The sequence below is a fragment of the Aspergillus fischeri genome, genomic scaffold, assembly GCF_000149645.3.
Source record: "Aspergillus fischeri NRRL 181 1099437636266 genomic scaffold, whole genome shotgun sequence".
Taxonomy (NCBI): Eukaryota; Fungi; Ascomycota; class Eurotiomycetes; order Eurotiales; family Aspergillaceae; genus Aspergillus; species Aspergillus fischeri.
The window spans coordinates 1,326,755-1,342,975 of NW_001509760.1; the positions used below are offsets into that span (position 1 = coordinate 1,326,755).

Sequence of the window (16,221 nt, forward strand, 5' to 3'; positions counted from 1 at the left end):
GATTTCGCTTCTGGAGGCTTGGCGGCAAACGTTAGCCGCCTGCCCCCGCTGGCTGTTTTCTTCTTTACCTTATGCTACCTACCTTATATAATACAGTATAACTTATGTGTCCGGGTGTCAGTGCACGCTTACTAAGATACTACTACTGGCCCACTGGCTGCTGAGTCCTGGGAGCCCCAAAGTCCCAGCTCGACAACCTATCCGCCTACCTTACCGACCTTACCTCCTCCTACTCAACTCTGTTAGCCTCCTCATCCTCCTACTCATTCCGTTAACTCGTCTTTACACACACTTACACCCCATCCACAGATTATCCTCACCCTTCCCACCCGCTTTTCCTTCTCCTGCATCATTGCAGCGGCTTGTCCCTGTCGCGCTGTGATGCGACAGGTTTGACTTGCGTTTCTATCTGCAGTACCTTGAGAGGTGTCATCCAATCTCAACCCGAAACCCCCCCTCTTCCTTCAATCGTCAGCATCGTTCGGTCGCGGCACGTTGCTGTTACAGTCATCCTTGCAACTGGACTATATCGCACTCCGATCTTGATTTTGTCGAAGCAATTGATATCAAATTTTGACGCGCAAAATGTACAACACACATCGTGGGATGGTTCCCGCTCCCAACTCCCGTCTTACAGAGTTGCTGGACCAGCTGCGCCAGGAGTTCGAGAATCAGTCTAGAAGCACCGGAGAGTTCGAGCACCAATGTATGTTCTTTACCTTTTTTCATATCTCTTAGGTCATGTCGACGCTCCCATTCCCATGTGCGACCATATCGCCGTTTGTCCATCTGTTCTCTCAAGACATCGGGGGAGAGGAAGCATACCGTTTGTCGTTCAACCTTGGTCCGATTCACATGTGGACTGGACTACAGTGCCGCACAAGTCTTGTCATCACTTACAAAAGTTATCCTCGAACCGCGCTAACTATCTCCTGCAGTAACCGGTCAGCTTCAGGAGATGGAGATGATTCGACAGAAGGTCTATCAGCTGGAGCAGGCACAGATCAAGATGAAGCAAGAGTTCGTACCTCCAATCCCCAACCTTTGAGGGAGAATGGAAGAAGGAAACGCATAGTTGGCTTGGCTGCTAACATAATCTCGCTTTTCAATAAAATAGCTACGAAGCAGAAATTCGAGTCCTGCGCCACGAGCTCGAATCGCGCGGCGTTCAGCCCGTCTCATCCCATATTGCTGGCCCTGCGCAGCACGCTGGCCCGTCTCAGGCGCCTCCCCCAGCCCTGGGCCATGGCCCCAGCAATTTGTTCGGTGGAATCATGACCAACCAAGGAGGTAGTGGTCCCGGTCTTGCCCCTCCCCCTCCCCAGGATCAGCAGCCTCCCCAGCATACCCTTCAACAGCCTGCTCCCGCGGCTCAGCAATCAGCGCCTCAACCGCCGCAGAGCTCCTTTGGAGGATATCAGCCTGGTGCTGCTGTGAACGGTATGTTCTGACTGTATTTACTTATGGTTCTCTGGCGTCTGACCGTGCGATGTTTTTCGTTTTCTATTCAGGCTATGGACCCGCACCGCCTCCGACCGCTTCTCCTGGCCCCGGAAAGAGGCCTCGCGCCCCGCCTGGGCCTGCAACTCCTCAACAGACTCACCAGCTAGCGTATCCCGACCCGCGCGTGTCCCCTCAAATTGCCCGTCCCACTCCTCCTAGCCAGGCCCTTGTGACGTCTCGCGGCGAACGTCCCGGGAACATGCTGGCTAACTGGAACCCCGACGACTTGCCCGCTTCGCAGAAGCGCGAGGGGGCCGATTGGTATGCGATCTTCAACCCTGAAGTTCAGCGAGTGCTTGATGTGGATCTCGTCCATCACCTGGTCCATGACAGCGTTGTCTGCTGCGTCCGTTTCAGTCGCGACGGCAAATACCTCGCCACGGGCTGCAACCGCTCCGCTCAGATCTTCGACGTGACCACCGGCCAGATCGTCGCTACCCTGCAAGACGAAAGTGTAGACAAGGATGGGGACCTGTATATTCGCAGCGTCTGCTTCAGTCCCGACGGCAAGTACCTTGCCACCGGAGCCGAAGACAAGCAAATCAGGGTATGTTGAGTGTTCCCCTATGGAAGACCGTTGGGCTAATACAAATGCATCTAGGTGTGGGACATTGCGGCGCGTACCATTAAGCATATCTTCACCGGACACGAGCAAGATATTTACTCGCTCGACTTCGCTGGCAATGGTCGATACATTGCTTCCGGCAGCGGAGACAAGACCGTGCGTCTCTGGGATATCCTCGACGGTAAACTCGTCTACACTCTCAGCATCGAGGACGGCGTCACCACTGTAGCCATGTCTCCCGACGGCCACTACGTTGCGGCCGGCTCCTTGGATAAGAGTGTCCGTGTTTGGGACACCACCACTGGATATCTCGTGGAGCGTTTGGAGAGCCCTGACGGGCATAAGGATAGCGTTTACTCAGTCGCCTTTGCTCCCAATGGTCGGGATCTGGTCAGCGGCAGTCTTGACAAGACGATCAAGCTCTGGGAGCTAAGCGTCCCCCGGGCCGGCTACACAAATGCCGTGAAGGGTGGTAAATGTGTGCGCACATTTGAGGGCCACAAGGTATATCCAACATGACGCTGCTTGCCTTAGGAAGAAGTATACTCGATCGATGCTAATTTTGCTGGATAGGACTTTGTCCTGAGCGTGTGTCTCACCCCCGATGGACACTGGGTCATGAGCGGTTCCAAGGACCGGGGTGTTCAATTCTGGGACCCCATCACTGGAAATGCACAGATGATGCTCCAAGGACACAAGAATTCCGGTCAGCACTTCTTCCTTATTTGTCTTGCCATTCTCTCTGGTCGATCCCGTCAATTTTCCAGGGTCTAACTGTGTTTTACAGTCATCTCGGTTGCCCCCAGCCCTACAGGCAATTTGTTCGCCACTGGCAGTGGCGACATGCGGGCGAGAATCTGGAGGTATGTTCTGACGTTCAATTCTTATCGCTGATATTGAAACTAACACGGTGGGGTCTCTGGCAGATACTCCACTTATACCGGACGGTAATGGGCTTGATGATGGGAAGCTTCGGCGCAAATGTGACTTCTTTTGTTTGTTTAATCCACAATGTCGTAGCCTCTTTGAACATGGCCTGGGTTTGTTTATGCGTTCGACCTTTGGAAGGGTCCGTCCCCGTCACATCGCAACTTCAGATTTTCGTTTCCTCGGTGACGTTACTTGTTGAATTACATGTTTTAAAAATGACAAAACTCTGCATGTACGGATAGCAACTAAACTGATATTTTTTGACTGACACGAGAATCTTCTACTTCGGCTTGCCATGGATGTGCTCCTTCGCGGATGTGAAAACTGAGGTGCTGGTTGTTCTGGACTGGGCGCTACAGTGCCGAGCATTATTCGGGATGAGCGTATACGTATGCACTGAAGCTGACGTACGTGCCAGGTACCCGGAAGTCAGTGGCTTCACGATGATTTGATCTGTGAAGCCGTTTGCCTCCTGGCAGCTCGACAGGGTTCTAGGGTTAATGGGAAGATTACATCGTTTTGTCCAGTCATAGACAATGTCTGTTACGGACATTCCTTGCTTGGTACATGGTCAAGGGCCCTTGAGATGGATACGATGCTGAGGCACCAGAAACAGACCGAGACCTTGATATCAGCTCGGATCAGCCACATGATCCCAGGTTGGACGACAGGATTTCACATATCGCCTGCTACGGGATATCTGACTCATGGAAGATAGAACCCTAAACACATATCAACCGGGTCGATGACAGTGGTATCCCCGGATCTATCAGTACCGTAGGAACATGATACAGACCGGGTGCCGTTTTCTGGTTCTGGTCCTGTCCCAAGTACAGAACTACCTTTCGATATGCATAGTTGATTCGTGGTCCATTGAGTGATTATCCCGTCGCGGCTGAGACTCAAGAGAAGGGGTTTGCTGACAGGAATTAATCGGAACGAATGGCTTCCCACGTCCAGGGGGACAATCGAGCACCACTATCTGGGTACGACGAGTATTGGCATATTGCGAGTGACGGCAAAGGTCAGTTCTGCATGAGGCAGGGTCACGAGATGAAGGGACTGCGGGAATATAATAACATATCATCGTTGCTGACGGAGTCCCTGACATCTGACTCCCACGCCAGTGGTGTAGTGGATTGGGTCTTCTATAGTTATGTAGTCAGCATGAGATCCTACAACGATCTATCCCTGCCAGAGAACGGGTTGATTGATTGTGCAAGGCCGGCCCCGAACTGTCAATTGATTTGCAGTGGAAAGGCCCTGTTGATCACGAGGGACTGCTTCCTCACCACGAGATGTGAAGATATCCGCGGAGTCCATGCGAGTACAAGTCAACTGAATTACATTATCACATTCACCACCGCCTATCAAACTGGTTATTTCCCAGAAATACTGGGTAGGACCGCAGAACTATAACTCAACAATATTGATACTAGCCGCGCATAAATGAATCGGATAAAGTTGCCAGTCGCTGAATTTCCGCTGCCATTGGCGGCTAGCTGGAATTATCTCACAGGCTGGGTCTGTTCAACCATGATCCGTAAGGTACAAATAGGGTTATGACTTATTGCTAGCTTGGTACCTTTGTAGGATGTCTCTGTGCATTGAGGCTATCCATTGATAATTGGTAAATCACTAACATAATACTTGACCTATCAGATTCAGAGGGGTTGGAATGGGAACTACGTAGTTGGAAACCGAGTGGACGTTCCGGTGAAATGGCTGATCGAGCGATGAAAGTGATGATTCTCGGCTATGGAAGAACACCATTGGTGAATTGAGATAGTGGATGGCTGGGGATCTACTTAGGGACTTAGCTGATAAGTAGCCTTAAACTAAGAAGGATGAAAGTATCAAGTCCCAGCTGGTGCAATACAGCCTTGCTCCTCGTACTTTGTATATGACGGTGAAGGGGAAAGATCAGCATTTCGAACACGGCCCCAGAGCTGAAGTTGGGAACTCCGTAAAGTTTGTCTATTATGAATGCACAGACTGTCTTTAACTATCTCATCGCTGTCATCAGCGTATACGGAGTACCGTATCGATCGACGATGCGAGCTTCTCCTGTCTCTCTACCTATATATTCAATAGTAGGTATAATAAATTGGGGCTCTCTTTGAAACATGACGTTTGCCACCTCATAGTATACTAGATCAGGTCAAGATCGACAGGTGGTGTGTCGGATCAGCAACTGCTCAACTGTTCCTATTTGTATTGAGGAAAATGGCTATGTCCTTGGCAGGTATGCTCGGTTCGGATCTTAGCTTGGGATAGACAGATCCAATGAACTTGTTTCAGGACACCTCGAGCGCTACCGTAGGCTTCACAGTCACACAACATTAGAAAATACGAGGTAGTCAGACTATTGCCACTCCAATAGGCCGATGGACCCCAAAAAAAGACCTTCATGAAACCTTGGAAATCGGACTTCCTTCGCCGATGATACCGAACGCTTCTAGCAGGTATTCCCAGTATGGGGCAACCTCGACGATTTATGCGGATCACTCACGAGAGGAGGGACCCCAACTTCACGGTCGCGAGCAGTCTCTTAGGTCTGGGTTGGACTGTGCCGTACTCCGTGGAGAGCGAAAGGTTTTGGCAATCATCTAAGGAACGCTAGCTGTGGGTGGACGACTCTCCGCCGTCCCGAGTTGAAGAAGGCCCGGCCCGCAACGAGAGTATCTGAAGAAGACGGGAGAACGGGGAACGACGGAATAGTTAAGTCTATTTACATGGTAACTTGCTTGCTTTTTCTTTGTCCATTTCTCTTCTCTCACAGGCCGAGAAGCCTTGTCTCTATCCAACGCACGAGAATGTACAATATCAATCATGTCGGGCTTATTGCAAGAAGATCTCGGGCCTTGAGAGTGACAGTCCACAAAACTTGATTCCTCATGACTCCTCAATGTGACTGGCCGACACAGTGATGACTCAGCACCCTTCATGCTCATGGTTAACTAAGAATCTAGTCAATCTGTCCTGTGCTGACAGACAGGAAAATGACATATGTTACACGACGGAAGGGAGGAAAAGGGGCTGAAATGCGCGTCGTAACTATTTTGAGCTGCAGGTGGCTTCTCCTGTCTCGGCACCGAATACAAAGACCTATGACGCTTCATGGACATCATATAAGTACCTCATCTATACAGTACGATGAAGAGTGATAGGTCTACTGGAGATCGTACTGCGCTAGTACTGAGTGTACTCTATGCTGCCAGCATTTTGGCCCTTGCTTCTGGACTGTATCAACTTGGTAGCATATTGATTGCTGGTGATTGCAATCATATCATTTGTCCATGAGATCTATCTTCATCCTTTCCCTTTGTAGATCCATATTTCAGCAATCCGAGTAGACGTACCGGAGTTGGAGTAAGGAAAAGTATGCAGGTCTCTTGGGACCCTGAATTTCGATCAAATTATACCTCTCTATAGCTATCCATAGTTAAATGCTTAGTCTTACGTAAATCCTGTGCACAGATCTGCATGGGCTGAATGACTGAGACGATGTCACTTGAGTTTTCAGCAACAGGTGCAGTCAGTTCAGACCTTGAGGGATTCCTGGCGTCCAAAATACAAAAGACCAGAAAAGGGGGCGCGAAACAAGACAGATAAATTATTGAATGGACATTTGTCGGCAGTCGCGGCTATTGAAAACTAATGCATCAGAGGACATGAGGCTAAATCTGGACTTTGGAGTCCGGTGAGGCTACCAAGAACCAATTGTACTTAGTCTAGTAGTACACGGTCTGCTCCACGGCCCACACAGGAGACTAAACTAGTACTCCGTCTGTACCACAGTAACCTGTGGGCCAAACCTTGCAAGTTAGACTAGATACGGAGTAGATGGATGCTACTAGTACTGGTAGAGAGTTCCTGTCATCTGGCCAAGGAGAAAATAGTGGAGGGTTTCTAGCAAATCAGAAGCATCTGAGCACTATTGATCGCCTGCGAGCGGTCCGTTCAGTAGCTCTAGCACTCTGCCGCGGGACCCTGTTGTTCGATTTTATCCTCGTTATTATTCTAGGGCAACAATCGACTTAAGTGCTGTCTGGGCCACAACACACTAAAATTGATTATTAGATAGGATTGAAATGCAATCAATGTTTTGGTCAACAGATAACACCTACCACAGTGTGCCATGACGGGAGATCGAGAGTCCGTTTGTGCTGGAGTCGGAAAAGGGATAGAATAATTATATCCAACTGACAATCTTGTCCATTACTCCATACACTCCTGAACCTTGACTTATTTAGCTTTCAGCTTCACCCCACGGAAGTTCCGGCCGCCCTGCAGCAAGTCTGCAGCCGCAACCACTAAGAAGCTGGCTTTTCAATCCGAAGCTGCCGCCTGAATCACAAACTTCAGCTAGTGACCTTGGCCCGAATGAAGTTAAGAATCCTTGTCCATCAGACGCTTTGGATCGAACAAAAGGAAGATCTCGGAATCAGATGGCGAGTTGCAACAAAGTGAGCTGACGGCCAACTACACATTGCTTCAAATAGAGGTACAGGGAACTGAAGATATGGAGTGGAACGAAGAAGTACCTAGGTATACCTACCTACCCTGCCTCCATGGGTAAACTCAGATGGATATTGGACCTACTGGGTTAGTCTAATTGATGCAGGCATGAGCCACCGTTTCAGGATCGACATCCAGGTGACGGCTGAAGATCAGTACGTAGTTAATTCAGCATCATGCCAGCCAGTGTCTTTGAATAGATTAACGAATATTCCAAGTGTTCAGGTGCCTACCTGCGTGGGTGACGAGGGTATCCCTGTACTTCCCCATACCACACCTATTGGAATACGAGTATTATCCTTATTGGGGGACCGATAATAATGGCATCCAGCCAGCCTCACTGGATCACTGGAGGCTCGAATTATCGAATTATGAAGAATACAGTAGGAAGAATCCATTCCGTTTGGCGTTTCAAATGCCAGGCAATTGAGCCGGTCCACTCTGGCGGGTCAGATGATACATACCCACAATTTTTACTTACAGTTCGTGGCATAAGGTAAGTGCGTAATCGCGGAAATTGTGACAAATGCCCGGTTGCCTTGCCTTCTAACAAAAGGCCATTCATTCCGAAATTAAAATCAGTCAAGAGTCAAGTACTTGGCGAATTCATAAGGTACTATAAACTCGTAAATCATTTCGAAGCAGTGCATACCTCACCTACCATTAGAAAGTAGAGTGCCTTCAGACACATCGACCCAGAATGTCTTGTAAAAATATATCATTAGGGGAGATCGGAGTTCGCTGGAATAAAGGTTCGGATTCGTGATATCTGGAAAGGGCTAGCCATACCATCAGGTCAATGCATGAGCTATGACAGCGTGACACAATGGTACAGTGATTTGCCATGAAGCCCCCGATCGGAATTTCAACCTGAGTTCCGCGATTGGGCAACAGGGCTCAAAAACAGTGGTCCTCAAGGCCATCATCAACTATTTATTGACTTCCGGCGGCGACTAAAAAGTGTCACATCAAGACTAGATACCGGTGAGGTGGTGACGAGCAGCTAAGGAAAGCGGAAAGATCTAGATCACCTAATTACAATAAGCATTTTATTACCATTCGCCCCAGTCAAGAACGAGGGAATACCGTGGTAACTCTAACCAGCTGCTTCAGCTATGTGCCTAATTTCTAAGAACATGACTGAAAGGGTGACATCTTTAACTGCAAAGTACTTGGCTATAGATAATCTTATCATTGTTAGGTACTCATACTCCCTGATTGTCATTCCAGCTCTGGGGCCAACTGGGTGTACCTTACTCATTCCTGTGTTGGCAATTTGCAACCGGTGGAATAGCCCGTGGCAATCATGTCATCTAATTGGCAGCTTTTTAGTACTTGACTAGGGCAATCTTCATCATTATCAACTTAACCTTGGGAATTGGCACATCATGCCTAAGCCACTAGATGCTGAGCGCGGGGCGCAATTGTATAGCAGACTACCTCTCATGTCCATTATGATCAAATAAATAATAATAAACAAATTATGATAATAATTATTACTAAGGTACCATTCTGCGGGCTGTAAAGTATTACCACTATCTTCTTGACTCTATATTCCTTATTTTTTTTTTTTTTTTTTTTTATAGAAAATATACATGGTTTTTGATTGGGAATTCCTTTTCAATTCCCACGGTACTCTCTTCAAGCTTATTGTTTTTCTGCCCAATCCTTGCTTTCATTTCCATTTTCTTTTACTCCCGGTATATTTATTTATGTAATTTTTTTTTTTTTTTCCACCTTCCTCTCTACCTAATTTGGTAATTTTCATATATGCAGGTTCACTCATACAAACATACACACTACTGTACTCTAAGTAGGTAAGTGTCATCCTGAGGTTAGTCTCCCTAATGCTTCGTCTAGTCTCTCTTTTGATCGTAGTCTATAAGCCTTCAGCTAACTAAATTAGCAAGCCAGATCCCTGTCACTGCCCACCCCCGCTGCTTCCACTATTCTGGGACACAGGGAAGAACGATTCAATTATGAGGATCATGTAGGTATATCTAGTTCTAGATCACCACCACACGCACCCCCAAGATGGGGGGCGGAAAAACGAGTGTACTCACTGGTCGCTATTCACTGGCCAGTATAAAAGAGATCTCACACTGAGTTGGATAAGCAAAAAAGACTCTTAAACTGGACTTTCGCTGATCACCTCGATCTCCTTCTTATTCGATTACCCCATATCTTCTTTCAATTTCCCATTGTTCCCATTGTCGTATATTGATTTGCCTTTGTTCAGTCTTCCTATTCTCAATACCCAGGAAAGGCCTGGTATTGCCAGTGCACCAGTACACTTGTGGGTACTTTGGCCATCCACCTATGACATTGTCTTGCTTGCCTTCAGAGGCTCATTCGTAAGATCTTCTGCGTCTCTGACCTACCTCATCCACCCCGAAGTATTACTGGAACCTCTTTGCTTTTCGGAAGCTGGCATTGGGGGATCGAAAGTGACCGAACACCTGGCACAGCAATTTGAACCTCAAAAGCCTTCGAGAGCCCAACTGTGCTTCCTCACATGATAGGGACCGTCAAGGAGACCTCTATGGGATTCTTAGATCCTCGCCGTCCTTCTGTCAAGAGAAACCGAGAGAGATAGATATTGAAATCGAGAGGGTTGGGGATTCCACGACATCCAACGTAATCTCACCTTGTTCGCGACACAATGGAAACAGCAGAACCAGTTTCATACGAGTTCACCGGCCATGCAATGGGTTCAATGGCTCCTCGTCGGTTACTGCACGCGGGCCTTGGGTCAAACTTCTCTTATTACAATAACCCGGCTACCTCTTTTCCTTTGCCCTATCACCAATCGTCTTCCACGCCGTATGGTTTCAGTCATACGATAAACCAGCACCCCCATCAACTCCCGGGCTACCAACACTTCTATCTTACGGGTCATCCATCGCTCAATTTGCAGCCAGTACGTCTCTCATCTGAACCGCCAACCGTTCAACAAATTCCCGACATCCGCCCAGCGAAGAACGCCATCAGTCGCATTGTGGGAAAGCCATTGGCAAAGTCGGAACAGAGCGTATCATCGCAACCTATTGCAGCGGCTCAACCGCCGGCCACTGGGGCTACCCAGGAGAAGGGCCCCGGCTCGACTGAGATTGAGTTCTCAACGGAGGTAGACATCCTTATGAAAGCTATTCAAGCAAAAGCTGTCCCTCAACAGTCGGCTCTACAGTCGTTACCACCTCTCCAACAGTTGACACACAGCGGTGAGAATGGCTTCTCTCAGACCTCCTATGCCATGGCCTCGTCAACTCCGCGATGCAACATGGCGGTTGAGGAGCTCGCTTCCCGGCCGGGAAAGAAACGAAAGTACATATGTCGACTTTCCAACTGTGGGAAGAGCTTTGCCCAGAAGACTCATTTGGATATCCACATGAGGGCCCACACTGGGGATAAGCCCTTCGTAAGTGCACCCAACAATAAACCCACATTCTCGGAACCTCGAATTCTGACATTGCATTTCGCCGTAAGGTATGCAAAGAGCCTTCTTGCGGACAGCGTTTCTCCCAATTGGGCAATCTCAAGGTAACGCACCGAGAGAACCCTCTACCGATGATGAAGGAATCGCATCCTGACATATAATGGCCATAACTAGACACATCAACGACGCCATACGGGCGAAAAGCCCTTTTCCTGTGATATCTGCCAGAAGCGATTCGCCCAAAGAGGCAATGTTCGTGCCCACAAGATCACTCACCAACATGCTAAGCCCTTCACTTGTCTACTCGATGACTGTGGGAAACAGTTCACTCAGCTGGGTAACCTCAAGGTATATTGTCTCATGAAACACGTGGCTCTGGTCCCAGAGACTCTGAGCTAATGGATTGGACAGTCGCACCAAAACAAGTTCCACGCCGCTACGCTAAGGACGTTGACTCTGAAGTTTTCTCAAATGTCCGAGGCGCAACTCATGAACCCTCAGGATCGCCAGCTTTGGGAGTACTTTGCCACCCTATATAAAAACAGCAACAAAGGCATCAAGGGTCGTGGCAAGGATCGGAGGATCTCCCCCACGTCCAAGTCCAGTGACAGTTCTGCCTCATGCACGCGAATGCAGTCTTTCGAAAGTGATGAGGACATCAAGGCGTCACGCGACAGTCGTGAAGCCTCGTCTGCCTATACTGGCAGCTCCAGCGGAGAAGAAGAGGACCCCGAAATCTATTACACCGATAGAAGAGGTCATTGAACGGTGTTATTTCAGTCATTCAGCTTCATGTTCATTTTCTCTGCCTTTGGGATTTCTTTCTTTTTCTATTACTCTTTTTCTTTTCTTTTTCTTTTCTTTTTCTTTTTTTTTTTTCGAGATACCAAGTTTTGTCTGTCTTGGACTTGCGCTTCTTTTGTCCAGTTAATTGATGTACTTCTTACCCTCATTTGCTTTCAGGCTCATATGTTTTCTGGAGTTCGCGGGTGATAGTGTGTTACGGGGTTTATTGAGGGATAGCATCATTGAGGACAGTGCTCGGCTGCACGACGGAAAGGGTCAGTCCTGTACAGAAACCAACATCAACAGACATGTTTCAGTATATAGGCTCACATGTGGCTCGATCTACTAATTGTTCTGATTGGCTGACAAGAATTGAAGCATCATGCTTGGGGTGGACGATAGTCCCCAATACGGAATTTTCGCTCTCATGACTATGTGCTAATGATATGTCCTTCGGCAACTGAATAGCGGCCTCTGCTGTCGTGATGTTAAGCTAGGCAAGACTTGGTATTCTCATACACCAGAAAGGTTACCCATGTGCTTGGTAGCACGCGGAGGAGGTTCGGGCCCAAGCCCTTGTAGAAACCAGCAAACCCTTCTTGAGCCCAAATCTGCGCCATTGCATCACGAACACCACGATACACAAGGTGAGCGTCGTATGTCTGCAGACGAGATCTCAGCACTTGGTATGGATAGGTGACACAGCCTGCGAAGATCTTTGAAAGGCTTGAGGTGAGAAAGAAATCGAAATTCCCCAATTGTCGTGCCGGTGTTACCCCTAAACCTATGCTATCGCCACTGGTATGCGAAGCCGAACTCATCCTTGTACGATAAGCTTTCAACTTCTCATACGCCATGAACTGAAGAGCACCATGACTGACTCCGAATAAAGCGGGCAAAAGGCCCCTGTAGAAGCCAGGGATACCCTCTGAGCGATAGATCTGTGCTACACCGGTGGTGAAAGACGCATAGGCTCCGGGGGTGTTGGAACCGGTGGATAACATGCGGGTTTTGATCACCCATATAGGATTCGTCAAAACCGATGCGGCAAGTCCTAAAGCAAATACAGTGCAATTAGTAGATGTGATTTCGTGAGCATTGAAGTCCAATGAAACGCAGATGGGCGCAAAGATCATACCTGCCAGTCCGGATGCAACAAAGTAGTCAGCCGAGGTGAGCTCTGGCACTCGGGAGCGGCGGAGCCTCCGCATCAGATCTTTCGTCTTCCCATAGCAAAGAAAGTACAGCGCCCAGCTGGTGGAATTCCCGATGATGTTGGGTGTTAACCCTCGGTAGAATGCGGTGATACCGCCCTCTCGGCGTGAGATTTCACGGATGACACGGAGCGATCCACCAAGTTGAGAAGGCGAGGATCGGTCAACTAAGTCTCAGTTTGCGCATGCGTAAGCTCCATGAACATGTCCTCTGACCTACTCGGGAAGTAGTATACGCGTCGAGTCACGTACCCTGTAGCCTTGTCTTTAACAAATCTAGCGGATGGAGGCAGAGCGTAGAGATTATTCCCGCTGTAAATCCTGCTATGGTCTCCACAAAGGATGACGACAGGCCATCCTTAATAGTCATGAAAATTGTGTGTGATTCTTCGGAATCTTTTGGGAGCGCGTGAACGGACTTTCGGGAGAGCCAATCTTCGAAACAGCGTGCATGAGAGTTGTTTGCGCATACTTGCGGGTCTTGCTTTTTTGCTCCTCGGCAATAAGCGCAGCAATCCGGCGAGGCGGTCCAACTCCACGCAATTGTTCAAGTTGAGGCGATGGCCAATGAATTATATTCTACACGAGAGGCGAAGGGCTGTCCGGTTCGACAAAGCTTTATACACATACGAATCTTTCTTGATAACTGAACACCATTCCTGCGAGGATGAGCCCATTTGCCGCGAGTTATTAGTTTGCCAGAATGAACGTTAGGACGGCATAGCATTTCTCGAGGAAAACAACTTCATCAGTCTATTAAAACAGTTCGCAAACATGAAACAACTTTAGAAATACATGAGTGTCAATGTCATCTCCAAGACATCGACATGAAGTAGGAAAGAGGGCTCGTGAATCTCCATTACCTCCTCATAGCCTTTATGTCCGGGAGAGAAACAGGTGCCGAGGATGACAATGAGCATGCACTCAAATCTGAAAACCAGTTTTCATAATCCCCAGTTCCCGTCATCGTTTTCTTTAAGCGAGGGGCGAAAACAACCTGTCGGGAGGATCAGCTGTCTGGAATCGAAGGAGTAAGATTTCGCTGAGGTAATACTTGAAAAGAGAGGGTCTGGGTTCGCTGTATGTGTAGCCTGTTTCTCATCGTGAGATTTCTGATATGATTAAGATCTGAGGGGCGAGTTGCATACCCAGATAGATGATCAGAGGCAGATAGCCACTGCGTAAAAAGAACCGTCAATACTGTAACCAGAATGAGAAACCCTCACCGAAAGGGGGTATTACTAGTGGATAGCGACTCTCGAAACGTCAATGACCTTGGAGATTCGCTCCTAGAGATCAAAATGTCTGGTTAGCAGGGGAATATAGACTAAGAACATTTCCATTGACGGAAGATCCAACCTTAGTCTCCTCGGAAAACTGAACCATTTCGGTGGATGAACGGGAAATAATTATATCAATACCCGGACCTTGGAGCCAGGAAAGGAGAGTAGAGTCAGCGCAGGAGGTTATGGAATGCGGAGTGCTTGGGCGGAGTTAGAGATGAGCAGGTGAAGCTCAAGAGTTTTCGGGGAATTTTCGAGGCAAAAAAAGCTACCCCCAAAGTCCGCAAGATACCCGTTCTTGCAAACCACATCCAAACTTACAACCACTGACACGTCTGACACACATCTTTTTTGTCCAGAGTGTCCTGTATCTTTCCCTATCCTCCAACGAGAATTTGATTTCAAGACCACAGTCAGCTACCTTAAATTGAGAGTCGGCAACATGTCCGGCGCGAGGCATTGGTGAGTAACCGCCTTTTTCCTTATGACACAACGCTACAACGCAAACCAAAAGATTGACCAGGAGGTTCTTAACTTTCTAGGGAGCAAGATAAGGAGGCCACCGTTTACATTGGTAATCTCGATGAACGGGTTACTGATAGCCTGGTATGGGAGCTGATGCTGCAGGCTGGGCGCATCGTTAATGTTCACCTTCCCAAAGATCGAGTGACGCAGTCACACCAGGGTTACGGCTTTGTGGAATTTATAAGCGAGGAGGATGCTGAATATGCTTCGCGAATAATGAACGGGATTCGCCTTTATGGGAAACCTATACGAGTCAACAAGGCATCTGCCGATAAACAAAAAGCCGTGGAAATCGGAGCAGAGCTCTTCGTTGGAAACCTTGATCCTTTGGTCACGGAGCAGGTCCTCTATGATACGTTCAGTCGCTTCGGAACGCTCGTCAATATTCCAAAGGTAAGGCGACAATAATTGCCTGCCTAATAAAGGAATTTCGCCTCTTCTGCAACGAGCTAACAAACTGTAGGTTGCACGCGATGATAACAACCTTTCCAAGGGCTATGGATTCGTATCATTTGCCGACTTCGAGTCCTCGGATGCTGCTATCGCCAACATGAACGGGCAATATCTAATGAACAAACAAGTTTCCGTGCAGTACGCCTATAAAAAAGACGGCAAAGGCGAAAGGCATGGTGATCAGGCAGAACGAATGCTGGCTGCGCAGGCTCGCAAGCATAATGTCCGTCCGCCAACGCAGCCGCTTCCTCCGCAATTTTCCAGCCCAGGAACTCCTATGGCAGCCGCTGGGATGGCTAATGGAGACGGCACACAAGCGTTGAGCGCCGCTCCTCCGGAATTAGCGACGGGAAGAGGCGTACCGCCGCCTAACTTGGGCTTTCAGAACGTACCTCCGCCGCAACCTAATCGACAACTCCCTCCTACCGCTCCCTTGGCAAACCCACCTCCCGGTTTGCCGGCAAGACCTCCGCCCTCGCAAGCCGGTTACGGTGGCCCCCAGACATTTCTCCCCTCTGGTTTCAATACTGCTGGTCAACAGCCACCCTTCCCACAGCAAGCAGCACCGCCGCCGGGGTTCGCGCCACCGGGTTTCGGTCCCCCATCAGGAACCCCTAACCCTCCACCATTACCACCGGGCTTCCAGCAACCTGGTTATGGTGGCGGCCGCTGAGCTTTGGATCGCTTGTATTCGCACTCTAAACGTGCATTGATGCAGAAATATGTCTCTCATGCATCACTTTTGACGACAATGGTCTTTTCCCCAGTTTCGCTGCGTTACGAGTCGACGAGAGCATGTAGTTCAGGTTATTCCCTATCTTGTGTATCAAAGCACGCCACTACATGGCACATCTGTTTTTGTTCTCTACGAGCACTATTGAGCTAACTAATCCATTGATAATGAGGTAGAAGTTTGGGGGCGAAATTACATGATTGATCAGGGTTATATATTCCTTCCATCAGTCTTGCCGTGAGGCAGCATGTTATTACCCAAAGTGGTATCGT

The 16,221-nt window shown here is 48.6% G+C and overlaps 5 protein-coding genes across 5 annotated transcripts, besides 2 other annotated features; 3 read left to right on the forward strand and 2 right to left on the reverse strand.

Annotated features, from left to right (window-relative positions):
• Nucleotides 1-585: 585 nt before the first annotated feature.
• Nucleotides 586-3,019, forward strand: rcoA (putative transcriptional repressor TupA/RocA; the record flags this gene model as incomplete). The annotated part of the gene is made up of 8 exons (XM_001257723.1): nt 586-706; nt 939-1,020; nt 1,118-1,440; nt 1,512-2,050; nt 2,105-2,572; nt 2,642-2,774; nt 2,856-2,931; nt 2,995-3,019. The coding sequence occupies 8 exons, from the start codon at nt 586-588 to the stop codon at nt 3,017-3,019; spliced, it is 1,767 nt and encodes a 588-aa protein (XP_001257724.1).
• A 6,061-nt stretch (nt 3,020-9,080) lies between these two features.
• Nucleotides 9,081-9,101: a microsatellite.
• Nucleotides 9,102-10,181: 1,080 nt separating this feature from the next.
• Nucleotides 10,182-11,720, forward strand: NFIA_051730 (putative C2H2 transcription factor (Azf1); the record flags this gene model as incomplete). The annotated part of the gene is made up of 4 exons (XM_001257724.1): nt 10,182-10,937; nt 11,006-11,059; nt 11,130-11,303; nt 11,367-11,720. The coding sequence occupies 4 exons, from the start codon at nt 10,182-10,184 to the stop codon at nt 11,718-11,720; spliced, it is 1,338 nt and encodes a 445-aa protein (XP_001257725.1).
• Nucleotides 11,721-11,776: 56 nt separating this feature from the next.
• Nucleotides 11,777-11,831: a microsatellite.
• Nucleotides 11,832-12,229: 398 nt separating this feature from the next.
• Nucleotides 12,230-13,325, reverse strand: NFIA_051740 (putative mitochondrial folate carrier protein Flx1; the record flags this gene model as incomplete). Its single annotated transcript, XM_001257725.1, has 3 exons — nt 12,230-12,795; nt 12,880-13,122; nt 13,208-13,325. The coding sequence occupies 3 exons, from the start codon at nt 13,323-13,325 to the stop codon at nt 12,230-12,232; spliced, it is 927 nt and encodes a 308-aa protein (XP_001257726.1).
• Nucleotides 13,326-13,930: 605 nt separating this feature from the next.
• On the reverse strand, nt 13,931-14,341 carry NFIA_051750 (mitochondrial import receptor subunit TOM7; the record flags this gene model as incomplete). Its single annotated transcript, XM_001257726.1, has 5 exons — nt 13,931-13,952; nt 14,010-14,046; nt 14,104-14,132; nt 14,198-14,244; nt 14,315-14,341. 5 exons carry the CDS (start codon nt 14,339-14,341, stop codon nt 13,931-13,933), a joined length of 162 nt encoding a protein of 53 aa, XP_001257727.1.
• Nucleotides 14,342-14,680: 339 nt separating this feature from the next.
• Nucleotides 14,681-15,889, forward strand: NFIA_051760 (U2 snRNP complex subunit HSH49; the record flags this gene model as incomplete). The annotated part of the gene is made up of 3 exons (XM_001257727.1): nt 14,681-14,700; nt 14,781-15,156; nt 15,227-15,889. The coding sequence occupies 3 exons, from the start codon at nt 14,681-14,683 to the stop codon at nt 15,887-15,889; spliced, it is 1,059 nt and encodes a 352-aa protein (XP_001257728.1).
• Nucleotides 15,890-16,221: the final 332 nt, after the last annotated feature.